General features: G+C 40.7%; 1 protein-coding gene across 4 annotated transcripts in view; it reads left to right on the forward strand.

Annotated features, from left to right (window-relative positions):
- The first annotated feature begins 10,729 nt into the window (after positions 1-10,729).
- LOC149190752 (kinesin-like protein KIN-7C, mitochondrial) overlaps positions 10,730-16,769 on the forward strand; it is a 397,121-nt gene continuing 391,081 nt past the window's right edge. For 3 of the 4 annotated variants that reach the window (XR_016256019.1, XM_089412256.1, XM_089412257.1), the window contains exons 1-2: positions 10,879-11,211; positions 11,470-11,567. Coding sequence is in view for 3 of the 4 variants with exons in the window: in XM_089412256.1 (XP_089268382.1) it covers positions 10,946-11,211; positions 11,470-11,567 (364 nt within the window). In the remaining variant the exon portion in view is untranslated. The other variant, XM_089412258.1, reaches the window with a different exon arrangement.

Raw genomic sequence — 16,769 nt, forward strand, 5'->3', positions numbered from 1 at the left:
ATGAAATATTTTATATTATTTAAATAAATAATAACAATAATAATAATTAAATAAACCATTATTTATAACTAAATAATTTAAGTCATATATAACTTAAATTCTTAAAATTAACTTTGGATGAGACATGGAAAAAGTATAACAAATTTATAACAAATTCTTAATTTGGGGAAATAATAAACATTAATCCTAGAACAAATATTGACGATTATTTTTATTCCTTCTTTATCGTAAATATTTATTCTAGGATTAATGTTTATTATTTCCCCAAATTAAGAATTTGTTATAATCCTTGTTATTTTTGTAAACATTTTTCCAGGTCAGATCCAAAGTTAATTTTAAGAATTTAAGTTATATATAATTTAAATTATTTAGTTATAAATAATAGTTTATTTGATAAAAAAATTAAAAAATAAAAAAAATAAATATTATTAAGTATTAAAAATTATTTAAATAATATAAAATATTTCTCTTTTCTTCCCCTAGTCAAATATAGTGGTTTTTTTCTAGTTGTTAGGACGACCTGTCTTCCTGTTTAACATACTGTCTAGATCTGTTTCTTCATCTTGTCGTGAAGATGAACCACACTGGTTGGTTCAAAAGACATCGACCAAAATCTTCAATGTGATTTCTTCCGAAAATGTTTTATATATTCAACTATATTATTATTAAAAAAAAGCCATATACTTATAATCTTATATCTAAGTAATATTATACATAAATCACATATTAAACTACCATCTCCAAAAGCCTCCTTGTTATCTTAATTATTAATAAATTATATTATAAATAATTAAAAAAATGGAAATAATCTTAGATCCACATATTCGCAATTGATTAATATAAATAAATGAAATGATATTTTAAGCACAAGGCTAAAAATAGTCTACGAGAACATTAGTTCCCTGTCTTTCGCTTTTTGCAATTCAATCCTTTTCCAATTCAAATTGATGATGAACTGACCCCTTTCGACAATCATGTTACGCCCCTACACCTACAGTAGTCTTTCAACTGCTTATAGTGAGGTGCGGCACCACCGAACACTTTCTTTTAACCAATACTTATGTTCATGGACTACGCCTCAACATTCGATACTTAGTTTTATTTTTCTTCACCAAGTATTATTATTAGCCTTTATACTAATGAACACCCATACACATTCGTTATCCAAAACAATTATAAATATACAACACAATTGCAACAATATAAAGGGAGGGGCAACTCCTTGAATATGAGTCTTGCCCGAATTCAATATATTTTCAATCTTTCATAAAATACAAGTATACCTTGGAAACCCCAAGTTTTATACTTAGCCAAAATTTTGACTTTGTGTCTTGCCAATGAGCTGCCCACCTCATGCACACCTTGCACGGTGGTCACTCTTACATTCCACACTTAGCCAAATTTTCCAACTGGCAACACCTCCGTGCAACCTCACACAAAACTCCAACCGCGGGCAGGGACCTTCGTTTCACCCCTACTCGAGTTCACAGTTTCGCCTTCGCACTATTGAGCGCGCGCCTTCGTTCACCCTCCACCCGAGTTCACCAACCGACGGGCAGGCGCCTTCGTGCAACCCTCCACCCGTGCACACAACCGACCGGCGGGCGGGCGCCTTCGTGCAGCCCTCCACCCGTGCACACAACCGAACAGCGGGCGGGCGCCTTCGTGCAGCCCTCCACCCGCGCTCTTAACCGATGGGTGGGCGCCTTAGTGCACGCTCCACCCGTGCTACCAACCGACAGGCGAGTGCGCCTTCGTGCGGCAGTCCACCCGCGTCACAATCGACGGGTGGGCACGCTTTCGTGTGGCCCTCCACCCGTGTTGTCAACCAACGAGTTGGTGCACCTTCGGGCGGCCTGTCGACTCGTGCCAACCGAACCGTTCAACCTTGTGCAGCTGGTGCAGTCTTGTGCAACCTGCGCCTTAAGCCTGCTCCTCCATGCTCAAACCTACACCTCGCACCTTGAGATCGTCCCTTGACTCGTCCAAATGCTTGTTGATCGATTTGCTTGATGCCTTTGCTCCAATTCTACGCCCTCCATATATATGGGCGGTTGGGCGAGTCGTGCCACCTAGCCGACTCGTCCAACTCGTCAGCCGACGCCCTCATACTTGCAACTCGTTTGCCTTCATTTGGTCGGCCCGCCCATCACACGGGACCGCCAACCCATCCTTCGCCCGAATCTTCAAGTCTATGAGGTCGGCCCGTGGGTGATGTCAACTCGTCCCCACGGTATAAACTCGCCTTAGCTAAGAATCCCACACACATTTGTCACACGCTTGCTTGTATACCTTAGCCGCAACTCACCTCTTCACACCGGATGTGCATCCTGCCCATCGCATGGACCGCAGGTCCTTACATCCTCCTCCACTTGAAGTCATTGCCGTCCTCGACAATAAGCCATCCCAGTAACCATCTTGTCACCAAGATCATCATCTCATCCTCAGTCCATGATATCAATGAGTCCATACACTGCAAACATCCCTGCAACATATGTAAAACAATTGTCTCCATCATGTGTCGTCCCATCCCGTGAACTGTCATCAGATAATCCAACATAATGCCAACATCTCTCTGCACACTTCTAGACCTCATGATTCGAACTAGTCGGGTGATCAATCCAACTGTCACGCTCAAACCATAAGAATGCACATCCTTATGCCTACACCAATCTTTCTCAGACTTTGCCACATCCTGGACTCACCAAGAATCTCTCCCATGCTCAAGTCCATGGAAACTCCATCCCATCTGCAACATGTCATGATGCTAATGTCAAACCATTCCTGCACCATCTGTGATACCTGCTCAACATGTTTTAAGGACCCACTGCCATAAGCATCTAACAATGAGCCCCATCTTCTATGTCATCTAAGAAGATGTAGAGGGAGTAGAGCCTGAAGGCTCACCCTCACTAATAAGCTCAATCCATCTGTCAGGATCCTCTATCTCCATCCTCTGCAGATATGCCACCCGATCCTCCTCATGGACATTCGGTCTCACATAAACATCCTCGTCATCATCATCCTCGACCTCTTCTAGCCTTCTTGACAAATCCAAGATACTATCAGATAGTGTCCTGATAACCAATGACTGCTCGGTAAGCTTTGCCTCAGCAGTAGACAACTGCTTACATACATCATCCAATCGCTTCTCATCCTCCATTTGCATCACTGCTAGTTTACAATCAGGTCTTGTCACACCAATGGTTGGAACACCAATGGGTACATCTTCCCTTCCATCGTAAATGTACAGCTTCTTCAAATGTGGAACAATCATAGCATCATATTGTTTCAATAATTCCATCCCCAGCACAGCCTCATAGTCATCAATCCGCACTATAGTGAAGTCGACTTTCCCGGTCCACTCACCTAGTGTTGTGTCCACCCTTTCAGCTACACCAAGTACAGAATCAAGAGGAGAATTCACCGTCTTCATTTGTGCCTTCACTGGTACAAATTTCAGCCCAATCCTTCTCGCAACATCCTCACTCATGAAGTTATGAGTAGCTCCACTATCTACCATAGTGAGTACCTCCATACCTCCAATCTTCATCCAAACATACTCCAAGCTATTCCTTTCAGGATCTCTCCGAGAGACCACTTCCGTAGCAGCAGCAGCTCCAAGAATCTGCATCATCCCCACAGAAGGTTCTTCTTTCTTCGTATTAGATTGTGCAATAGCAGCCACTTTCAGTCTAGAAGGGCAATTCTTCACCGTATGTGGTTCAGCACAAATCCAACACTTCAATGGTTTCTTCGTCTTCGTCTTCTCATCTGATTTCAAAGCATCATCTTTCTTCTTCTCTTTCGGCTTATCGAACTTCTTCTTTTTCTCATCAGAAGCTTCGTCATAATGCTCCACCAATCGATCCACAGCAACAAAAGCTTCTTCAAGTGTCTTTATCTTCTGCCTCTTCACTTCATTGCGTGCCCAAGGTTTCAATCCAATAATGAAGTTGAACACCTTGTCCCTCTCCGCCATGTTAGGAAGTTCCAGAACTGCACTTGCAAACTCCCGCTGATATGTCTGTAGGTTCCCTGTCTACTTAATAAATTTAATCTTCATCCTTGCTTCCCACGTTTCATCCTGAGGACTGAAATGAGCCTGCAAAGCTTTCTTCATATCATCCCAAGAAGTAATGTCATCAGCACTACCATTAGCAATCTGATCCATTCTCCTTCTCCACCACATCTTAGCATCTTTCATCAAGAATTGAGCAGCCACTTTCACCTTTGTCTCATCATCAGATAGACCCAAGCGTTCCAAGTATTGCTCCATATCCCAGAGAAAGTTACCAAGAGTCTTCGCACTTCTTGTACCATCATAAGATTCTGGTTCCTTGACTTTCACATGAGACACTCCTCCACCTGAGTTATGTCTCACGGCCTTCTTCAACACCGCGATCTCATCTCTTGCATCGTCAAGAGATTTCTGCAAGTTCAAGATCTCTACCAGACCTCGATCCCTCGCTTCTCCAATCTCCTTGACTTCATCTTCAAGTTGTGTACACTTAAGATCAGTGTACTCATGCCGAGTCCGGAGTTCATCGAGCTCTTCCCTCATCTGCACATTAGCCTCTAGTTCCTTCGTGACCAGAGTCATCTTTGTAGTCCAGTAAGATTCCAATTCCTCCATTCTCTCTAGTATCCTTTCGATAAAAGCCTCGGTCGCATTATGGCTAGATTCACCCGATACAACATGAGTTTCACCTGCCATCTCTGCTTCCTCTTTCCTTCTTTGCGATCTAGTATAGACCATCCACCAGCTTCACCAGTTTCCCTGCAAACCGAACCAGTTCTTGTTTCACTTGTATGTGAAACCAACTTCCTTCACCTGCAAGTACCTGTTTCCACTGTCACTTCGTCACGAACTAGCTCCAACCGTGAGCTTTTTTCAGCAGCTTCAACACCTTATACCCAGACCAGCTGCTTTGATACCACCTGTCACGATAGTGCAGTGGGATCAACACTTCATCGTCAACTCGATCAACTTCTTGATCATCAGCTCTGATACCACCTGTCACGTCCCTACACCTGCGGTAGTCTTTCAACCGCTTATAGCGAGGTGCGGCACCACCGAACACTTTCTTTTCACCAATACTTATGTTCATGGACTACGCCTTAACATTCGATACTTAGTTTTATTTTTCTTCACCAAGTATTATTATTAGCCTTTATACTAATGAACACCCATACACATTCATTATCCACAACAATTATAAATATACAACACAATTGCAACAGTATAAAGGGAGGGGCAACTCCCTGAATATGAGTCTTGCCCGAATTCAATATATTTTCAATCTTTCATAAAATACAAGTATACCTTGGAAACCCCAAGTTTTATACTTAGCCAAAATTCTGACTTTGTGTCTTGCCAACGAGTTGCCCACCTCATGCACGCCTTGCACGGTGGTCACTCTTACATTCCACACTTAGCCAAATTTTCCAACCGGCAACACCTCCGTGCAGCCTCACACGAAACTCCAACCATGGGCGGGCGCCTTCGTTTCACCCCTACCCGAGTTCACCGTCTCGCCTTCACACTATCGGGTGGGCGCCTTCATTCACCCTCCACCCAAGTTCACCAACCGACGGGCGGGCGCCTTCGTGTAGCCCTCCACCCGTGCACACAACCGATCGGCGGGCGGGTGCCTTCGTGCAGCCCTCCGCCCGCGCTCTTAACCGATGTGTGGGCGCCTTTGTGCACCCTCCACCTGTGCTACCAACCGACAGGTGGGTGCGCCTTCGTGTGGCTCTCCACCCGTGTCACAATCGACGGGCGGGCACGCCTTCATGCGACCCTCCACCCATGCTGTCAACCGACAGGTGGGTGCACCTTCCGGCGCCCTGTTGACCCATGCCAACCAAACCGTTCAACCTTGTGCAGCTCGTGCAGTCTGCCCGGTGAGCGGGCGCATGTGCCTCCATGCGACCTATGCCTTAAGCCTGATCCTCCACGATCAAACCTGCACCTCGCACCTTGAGCTCGTTCCTTGACTCGTCGAATGCTTGTTGATCGATTTGCTTGATGCCTTTGCACCAATTCTACGCCCTCCATATATATGGCCGGTTGGGCGAGTCGTGCCACCCAGCCGACTCGTCCAACTCTTTCAGCCGACGCCCTCATACTTACAACTCGTTCGCCTTCGTTTGGTCGGCCCGCACAACACACAGGACTGCCAACCCATCCTTCGCCCGAATCTTCAAGTCTATGAGGTCAGCCCGTGGGTGATGTCAACTCGTCCCCACGGTATAAACTCGCCTTAGCCAAGACTCCCACGCGCATTTGTCACACGCTCGCTTGTATGCCTTAGCTGCAGCTCACCTCTTCGCACCGGATGTGAGTCCTGCCCATCGCATGGACCGCAGGTCCTTACAAATCCCCTCGCTAAAAAGACAATGCCAAGAAACTGATGCTAACATGTTCTCATAACTTTTTATGATGTCTCTGAATGCATCACATTCGAAAATGAAATGTTTTTCCGATTCTACAACCCCAGATGTGCAAAATGTACACACCTGAGAAACTGATGTTAACACGTTCTCATAACTTTCTCTGATGTCTTTGAATGCATCACATTCGAAAATGAAATATTTTTCCGATTCCATAGTCGCAGACGTGCAAAATGTACACACCTGTTCTTCCCAAGCTTCTTTAGGCCTTTTCCACTGTCCTGTTTCACACCGAAGTTGATGTGAGTTGGTCCTTAATTAAGCAAAAGAACCTTTGCCCTCCATGAAATGCTCACTGCTAGCTCCAATTAACTCTTTTTGTTGTAGATCACACATAGAGTTGAATTCCTCAATGTAATATTTCTTCTTTCTACCCAACTCTTTTCCCCATACCTTTTTACTAAACTTCTCCATAACAAAATCCTTTAGCTCCTTGCTATTTGTGGGGTAGGCATTGAGGTAGATATTACATTTTTGCATCCATGTGTAGTTTTGTTTCATCCATGTTTCCTTTCTTTCACTCATGCCTTCATTGAAGATAACATTAAACCATCTACCTACTCTCATTTGTTCAATTCTTTTTAGATATCTTATGAGCTGCACCATAGCAATTGCTTCAATGGGAGTTGCTCCTCTTTCACTCAACATTACCTCATAAGATACTGAACTTTTTATTTTGAACTTTCACTCAACATATATAACTAAGTTGGGCGCTACCTTGACCATAAATAACTCATAATTTAACTTATTACACACCGTTATCAACATTTTCTTGTAATAGAACTTTGGAACATTAAACATCATAGAAATTTAAATGCGCTTTGACTAACCCAATGCTCTCGGCAATCACTATCAAGGGGAAAAATTCTTCTAACACAAGAAAATGGTGCTATCTTCAAGACAATGTTAGAGAGATTAATTCAAAAGGAAAAAACTGGTTTCAAATGCTTCAGTAGCCATGAGTTAACAAATATAATCCAAAGTGCACTTGAGAAGTGCAAAAGAGGAAAAAATAGGAAATCAGAATCAAATTGTTTTCTTGTAAATGCTTGGTTTGATGAGGAATGCAAAATGGCAAGGAGAACCTTGAAAAAGACAGGAAAAGAGAAGATGAATGTAAAGTTATATAAGTAGATACTAAAAAGGAAAAAAGATGAGTTCATGCAAACAAGAAGAGAAGAGTTAATATATTTAAACAAGAATAATACAAAGCTTTTCTGGCAGGAACTGCAACCAAGGAAGAAACAAATTGAAGATAATATTACAGCTAATCAATGGTTTGAATATGCAAGGCAACTCTATGAGAAAGAATCTGAGGCGGCGTCCCCCCTAGGATCAACACAAATTCAAAGCTCTTGACATTACAGGAGGTGGAGAACAGAATTAAGAAGCTGAAAATAGGAAAGGAAAAGGACTTGGTTGAACTTCAAGCAGAGTATCTAAAATGGCGAATCAACGCTCTTGCACCGCACATCATGAAAATATTCAACGTCATTCAGCAAGGATTCCCAAGGGACTGGACAACTAGCCTAGTAATACCCCTTTTTAAAAGTTGAGACATTAATAATCCATCCAACTATAGAACAATTATGATCAATCCTTTGTTTGCAAAGCTTTTCAGCAGCATGGTAGAAGACATAATTAGCAAGTGGGCAGAAGTAAAAGAAAAGAGGGCAAGAGGACAAGCGGGTTTTAGGCCGAAACATTCTACAGTGGATCATGGCATCACGTTGAGACACATTGTTGAAAAGGTTTGGGAGGACAAAGAAGAAGTATTTTGTTGCTTTGTTGACTTCAAAAAAGCATTTGACACAGTCCCTAGGGATAAGTTGTGGCGTAGAATGGAAGAACTTGAAATTCCTGTGCATTATAGAGCCGCTATCCATAGACTTTATGAAGAAGTGAAAGTCAAAATTAGAACCTCAGTAGGTATTTCAAAAAGCTTTAGAAGTGACATTGGAGTCAAGCAAGGTTGCCCTTTATCCCCCACCTTTTTTGGTCTATATATTGATAAATTGGAAGAGTGGCTAAATCTGCAAGGTGGAGATGGTGTTCGATTGGGGGAGTTTGTGATAAAGCTTTTTTTATATGCTGATGATATTATATTGATTTCTAAATTGGCCCATGGATTGCAAATGCACTTATATGCCCTTGAGAATTTTTGTAGAGCAGTGGGGATGCAAGTCAATACTAGCAAGACCAAAATAATGATTTTTTCAAATAAAAGGAAGCAAAGCCAGCATACTTTCTTCTTTGAAGACAATATTCTTGAAGAAGTAAATGAGTACAAGTATCTTGGGATTGATTTCAACAACAAACTCAATTGGGAGGACTGCAGAAAGAACAGAATTTTAGGAGGGTGGAAAGCATTATATGCTCTTCAAAACAGATGTAGAGAGGCAGAGTTACGGGATTGGAAAATGATTAAAGTGCTTTTTGGACTCCTAGTTTTTCCAGTGATGCTATACGGGTGTGAATTGTGGGCTAGCAGCATTCCCGTCTCAAAATGGAAACAAATTGAGAAAATCCAAAAACGCTTGATCATGAGCAAGTTCAAAATAAAAAGTTTGATACCTTATGAGATAATGTTGAGTGAAACATGATCAACTTCCATTGAAGCAATTGCTATGGTGCGGCTCATAAGATACCTAAAAAGAATTGAACAAATGAGAGTAGGTAGATGGCCTAATGTTATCTTCAATGAAGGCATGAGTGAAAGAAATAAAATAGGGATAAAACAAAACTACACATGGATGCAAAAATGGAATATCTACCTCAATGCATGTCCCACAAATAGCAAGGAGCTAAAGGATTTTGTTATGGAGAAGTTTTGTAAAAATGTATGGGGAAAATAGTTGGGTAGAAAGAAGAAGTATTACATTGAAGAATTCAACCCTACGTGTAATTTACAACAAAAAGAGTTCATTGGAGCTAGCATTTTGTGGAGGGCCAAGGTTCTTGTTGCTCAATTAAGGACCAACTCACATCAACTTCGGTGTGAAATAGGACAGTGGAAAAGGCCTAAAGAAGCTTGGGAAGAACGGGTGTGTACATTTTGCACGTCTGGGGCTATGGAATCGGAAAAACATTTCATTTTGGAATGTGATGCATTCGAAGACATCAGAGAAAGTTATGAGAACATGTTAGCATCAGTTCCTTGATATTGTCTTTTTAATGAAGAGATTGTTGGAAGGTTGAGTCAGCTCATCATCAATTTAAACTCGAAAACACTAAATTACTAAAAATGCAAAACAAAAAACTAATGATCTCATAAACCATTTTTAATTTAGTAAACTTTAAAATATCATATCATTTCATTTCTAACTCTCAACGATAAATATCATTATTATTAACAATACTCAATGGTCATTTTCATTAACTCTAGCACGCCGGCACGAGCGGATGAACAAACTCATGTCAATTCAAGTGCGCAAGGCCGATAGGACGAGCCATAATCAAATTTGATTGATGAGCTAACTAAAGCAACTCTGGGAGATCCTTGAAGTATTGGGTCCCATGTGAATGACTAGTCAGGGATGTCCCTAGAGGGGATGGTTCTATATGACTTGACGAACTGGGTGCCTTATCATCTGAAAAGTGGACCACTTTTAAGTTATAAATCTCAAGCCCAGCCCTCTCGTGACAGTGAAAGCTCCATGTGATGCAAGCCAAAACCTTTGAATGGCTATCCAATGGTAGCGGGCCAAGGACCGGAATAAAAGGTTCCATGATGGGACCAAAATACTTACGGGACCGGCAGCTCAAGTTATTATTCGTCATTGGATTCCGAGGAGGCCAACGGAATCGAAACGAACATGGCTTTCCGGGGGGTTAAAAAAATGCAATTCCCTTTGGTGAGGTCCCTTCGCAAAATATCCCGTCCTCATTTCAGATTTCATTTAAGAAACGGAAAGCTGACCTCCTTTTGGGAAATACGAAACAAAAGACGTCAATTTCCATAAAAGCGCCAGCCCATAGAATGGGCCTGATGAGCGACTTTTCAACAACTAAGCCATTTGAGTCCCTTTTGTTTAGCTACCATGTGCGCTTGTCAGACCCACCGGGCGAGGAAAGCCAGCGGCTCACAGCTTTCTGATTAAAAAAAGCGACAACTTAGCCGGTGGACATATGGGTCCCTTTGACCCGACACCTAGCCGGAGCCGGGGGCATATCACCATCCTTTCCCGACAACCTTAGCGTCCTCATGTCCACGTAGGCGGACTTTTAAATAGCGTAAACTAATCCGACATAAAAGAAATGAGTTGTAATGAAAACATGGTTATCGTTCAGTGAGCCGAAGTCGGTACTGCTTCAGCCTCTGCGGTCACACACCCCCGACCCTCCGACGACCAGCTTCTCGTAAGTGGCCACCGTCCAGCTCAGCTCGACTTGGCCGAGAGCAGAGCTGATCTGAGGTATATATTCACTCGCTTTAATTTCCAGATAATGAGCCTGTAGTGCCATTAAATGCATATACGGTGCTCCTCTAATGGCATACTTCTCCTCGTCGTCTTCTTCCAAACCAAGGAATCTGTCGCCTTTCAGATTCCGGAAGCCTTCTTCGCAAGAAAAGATTCCTAGCTTTACTTCATCTCGGGCTACTTCTTGCAGATCTTTAACTCCCCGCAGTAATTCTCCCGGTTTCAGGTTCAGCTCTGCTTCCTCTGTCGATTCCTCCAGTCCCATTCTGGACTTCATGGATTCCCCCACGGAGAAAGAAAATGTGTCTGTCACTGTTCGACTCCGGCCGCTCAGGTAAACTCCAAAGCCCGGCTGCGGTGTCGCAGATCCGTACTAAGGACACTGCATTGCATTGTAAAGCTTCGGTTGATGTCACCAAAAGAATCTCTGAAGCTCTTGAAATGCTCAATTTCGCTTTGGATCTAAGAACACAAGATTAGATTGCTTACATTTATGCATTCTCCAGCGCTATTTTATAATGCTGGTGAGTTAAATGTAATTCCGACATTTCCATGTGTGATGTATGTCTGCATTATGAATGTATGGATGCAGTCCGAGGGAAATATATAAAGGAGACCAGGCGGCGTGGTACGCAGACGGAGACACATTGGTGAGAAGCGAGTATAATCCATCAACAGCTTATGCCTACGGTAAATTTGCTTATGTATTATCCCGAAATTAGCTATTCTTTGCTAGTATTTGCACTTGATGCCAAAACTTTAAGAATTCAAGCGTGCATATGTAAAGATATTACGGCAAATGCAGTAAATGCCAGAATTTCTTTTACTCTTTCAGACTATGTGGCAGCATATATTTTCCCATGGCAAATGTATTAAACCAGAGCATTAGGACATGGTTGCTACATTGTTTCTACATAAATTTGTGGAGCCTTCATATTCCTAATTAATGTAAAATGAATGCGATTTAAGTGCCGCTTTGCTCTGAAATTTGTCCAGCATTTCTGTTTCAGTTAGGTCGAATTAAATTTGATCAGAACTTTTCCCATTCTTATAATATCTAATAATATGCTGTTGAGAGGCTATTAGGGTTGCTTTTCACAGAACAATGAATTCAAGGAGATATTGAAAGAGCTCAATTGTAGTATGTTAAAACTTTAACGTTTCTGTGAATGGTGGATTTGTAGAAAATTGGCCTCATTATGCAATCATTTGAAAGATGAATTCGAAGAAATTTGACTTTATCATGCAACAATAAGGAAACAAAAATTTGAAGAAAAATTGACCTCATGATGCAATAATTTTAAAGATAAAATTCCAATCAAAATTGACTTCATCGATCAATATTGGGACTTTCCTTGCTTGCCCAGCAAATGCATTACATCCCTATTTATTCCTTTTTTTTAAAGGAACGTGTATTTATATATTTATATTAGAAAAAACAAAATCTGGAGAGGGCCAGCACCCTTACATAGAAGCTCAGATACATCATCTGCGAATTGTCCAAGTAAACTGAGAGTTTACTTCGGGGAAGAGAAGGAATACACCACTTTAGACAGTAGATTTTGCAACTATAGATCTTACAAAAAGTCGCCAACAGTCTTATGCATTTACAAAAATTCATTTTAAAGTAAGAAAGGAGAAAAACCAAGCTTGCCGCAAAAAACAAGTGGAAATTTCCATAGTCAGCCAACACTGGGACTGCCTTCATCAGGGCCACGGATGACGGACTCTTTTCACTCCCGAGGGCAAAATACCCGCAGCTTGCTCATCACTCGAGCTGCCTCCAGCCATGGACGCAGAGAGCTCCAAAGCCACCACACTCTCCGAGAGAAGAAGCATTTCTTCCCTAATGTCATCAGTTAGTCCTCTATATCCACACGATGAGTGAGAATTTTCGTTTTCAGGAAAAGTTGAAACGAGAGCTGCTGTCGCTCCACCATCACTTCTAGCTTTTCAATCGAGGCTAACAAAGCCCGATCTTCATTTACCATTCTCTCTATAGCCTTAGCAATGTCTAGAAAGCCTTGGGGGTTTGCCATCTTGTGGAAAGCAGGGAAATTGAAATTGCAACAATCCAAGAGCGATCCATGGTTGTCACAAAGATCTCTCTCAGAATTCCATCTGCATAAACTGGAGACCAAAGCCATTGATAATAGCCTCTGACGTTGGGCCTTGCACGAGTCAACCTGCAATTAAATGACTTCCTTCCCCATTTCAAAGTCACTCACTTTATGTCTCTGGCATTTAGGACAGCTTGAAGTGAGGGAATTAAATATTTACCCATCCAAATTGCTTCAGCCTCCCATCTATGCCATTGAAGATTGATTACAATCTGGCGATCCATAATTAAGATGTGACTAAGGTGGTAATACAGATGTTTGCGTGGTGGCCACCTGTCCTCGATCATTAAATACTTGTTAACAAAGTTAAGTTGCTTCGACGGAATCAGGGAAAGGGAATCCTGATGACCGATTCTGTCAGCCGGAAATAATCCTTGCACCCTGTCAACTTTGGGAAAATAAATGCTCCATCCTTGCATACTAAGGGATTGGGGTATGGAAACTCCTTTGATTCATATTAATCTTTCCTTGAGCCATCAAGGAGCCTTTTTTTGGCTAGAGAGTCAGCCTCCGAGTTTAAGAGGCGCATGGTATGAAAAAAATGCACAACTTCAAACTTAGTTAACAAGGAGAGGATTCTTTGACTAGTTGGGGCCAAGTCATTGACGATTAAAGTTCCTCTTTTTGTAAATTGCCGGATGACCAATAGAGAGTCTCCAAAGACATTTAGCTTAGTGATTTTATGATCCCATGCAATCTCGAGCCCTTTCCATAATGCCAAAAACTTTGCTTGATTGTTGGTGGTTCTCCCTTGTCCCCACGCAAACTGTGACACCATTTTTCCGTTGGGATAAAAAATGATCCCTCCTGCTCCGGCCTCCCCCTACATCCCTATTTATTCTCAAGGAAGGAAAGATCTTGATTTTTCAAGTGATAATTCCTCTACTATATATTTGGAGGAAGTTGAGAGGAATCCTCTCGAACTTTGGAACCTATCTTAACTATATTCTAAACAAATACAATCCGTTTCAATTACATATTTTTTCTAGAATTTTACATAATTTATTATTTTTTAGACAATTCTTAGGCTTAGGAAAAATTAAACACATATTTTTAATAATGCAAGATGCTCCTACATTAGACTCCCGAGGAACAAAATTCTTCATGGACTCTTGTCCATAAACTCATTCTCATTGCCTTCACTCAGAAGTCCGAAATAATTTGGGTGCATTGGTAAAATAAAGTGTTTTCTTCAAATGTTTTCCTCCTGGATCCCAAGGTCTGTTTGCTAGATGTAACTTCTCAATTTTACTCTAGCGTTTGGAAACTTGATTTCTTCTTGAAATTGGGCAAAACATAATAATATTGTTTGCATAATTGAAGTTTTTTCATGATTTATTTCTTCAAATTTTATCTTCAATTTGTTCCCGTCTTCTTAATTTCATCCGCACACGAGGCAAACTTGTTAACGAAAATAATTTGTTCATTAGGCTTTTGAAGCCCATCCTTAGCCATCAAAATCACTGCCACGTATATTATTCTATCCTTCCTTCCTTTCTTCCACACATATATGCCACACTATCTCATTTTGGGCCTCATATGCATGGAATTGTACATGTATTATTTGCTCATGCTCATCCTTTCTCAAACCCACAAATACTTCCTCTTCCACAACCTGCTCACTCATAATTTTCAATATTGATTTGAGTTTTTTCACATAAAAACTCCTCTTTGTCTCTCAAGACAACTTTTTGCTTTTCATTTTCCTGTTGTTCACATGTTACAGTTTCTTCACTACTTCCTTTCGTCAAAATCTCTTTTCGAAAATTCTCTTTCGTAGCATATATCACTGGATGATCTATCCCTGTTCTCGTTAACACTTCATTGGATAGTTCACTAGTCATTATTTATCATGTTCATTTGACAAAAAATGATTTTCTAAAGGAAAATCACTTACCTCAACAACTGTCTACGTCTTATCAAGCAATGCATATCCCGTTTCCTCTTCAATTTCTTGTTTCAAAAACTCCTTCTCATTGTAACGACCAAAAGTCGTATATGCAGCGGAAATATTTAAAATACTTCGTAGACAAAGACATCCATTGTAGGATAGTAATTGTAAATTGCATATTGTATAAAGAATTGATGTAGGATGATTTACAAATGAGAATGAGGGTCCTGTATATATAGCCAGGTAAGTACCCTTTCACGAACAGGCATGTCTCTAAGACATGCCATTCCATTATTAACTAACCATTAGTTAATTTACTTGTTATTTATTATTATATTTATATTATTATGATTATTATTTATTATCTATTTTTATATATTTTTACATAATTTATGTTCATAACAAGCTCCCCTTAGGATTACATAGACAGGGTCCCTTGACCTTGGATATTCTCCAAATAACATTATTAGGCATTGGATTGGCCCCTTTGTAGTGATTAATGATTTTGATGGGGGATGTCTTTTTCTTCCTCTCTCTCCTCTCATTTTGCATATAGTTCTCACACACCTTAACACTTGTTTTCTATACCAAACCTGGTTTGTATTTGCTCTATTTTTATTCCTAGCGACTAGTTAGTTAGCCCTAACGTCATTAGTCACTATTCATAAGCCCCTTTTGGAAGGGTGCACATGTCCCATGCCACTAAGAGAAACCCTTTTAGGCCCCTTTGCTTGGCCCAAAAAGACTTAGTAACATGTTTTCTAGTTGCTTGTGTCTTGTCCATGAGGGAAAAAGACAAGTCGAGTAATGCATATGCCTTGATGCTAGATTTTTGTCAACTATTATGAGCTTCTGTGCTAAAGGAGGATCATGCTTATTTCATTTATGGATCTTCTTTTCAAACTTGTTCATCACCCAACTCCATTACTTAGTTGGGGAAATATCAATGCCAAAAGGAATACTAAATACTCAATAATCTCAATGACCTTATTATTCTCCAATTCTTGCTTATCCAATTAGGTGGTTTTCATTTTAGTCAATATGACAATGATTTGTCTTATCATCATTCACCATTTCCCTCGAGGCTTCTACAAAATATCTAGACACAATGTAGTACCTTAAACAAGAGTGCTGGGAAAGTTTGGGGATCAAAATTGAATCATTTGTAAAATGCACAACAACTAATTTCCCACCTCTTGACAGGTTTGAATTGCACCTACATTTTAGCTGATTTAATTAAATATCCAATATCATTTGCAACAATCATATACAAGTAAGGGGCTAATGCACAACCTTGATAAATGGATATTTCAGAGATAGATTGAATCACTAAAGTTTCCATTCATATAAACATTGGCTAAAGCCTTCATGAAAAAGTTTCCATGGCCCCAATGAAGAAAGACCTCAAAGCCTAACCAATCCAATGTATCTAGAATGAATCCCTTTTACTCTTTTCATATGCCTTATCAACATCTATCTTTAAAAAATGTCCCTTATCCTCAATTTGCAAGCCCTATTCAAAATTTCCTAAGTTGTGGTGAGGTTGTCAAAAATAAATCTTCCTTTAATAAAATGTTTGCTTTAGCTAGACTACTATGGAAACAACCTTTTCATTTTTTCTAACTAGGGCCTTTTCTAAGATTTTATAAGATAGAAAATTAAACACTGCGTGGAGCTAGGGTTTTGAGTAGTGTACATGGTGATGTGATGCCTTTAGGTCACAATCCTTAGGTGTGCGGGAGTGATCATATTATTCTTGTTGCATTCACATGTGGAACATGACCAATGGTTTTTGCTTGTTCCAATTTAACAAACCTATATATGTCTAGGAAATCCTTGTGTGTGGCCCTTGGATTTGCAAGTATACCCTAGTAGTCATGA

Source organism: Pinus tabuliformis, chromosome 3_1 (assembly GCF_031772625.1).
Source record: "Pinus tabuliformis cultivar Carrire ecotype Pingquan chromosome 3_1, CPIR1, whole genome shotgun sequence".
NCBI lineage: Eukaryota > Viridiplantae > Streptophyta > Pinopsida > Pinales > Pinaceae > Pinus > Pinus tabuliformis.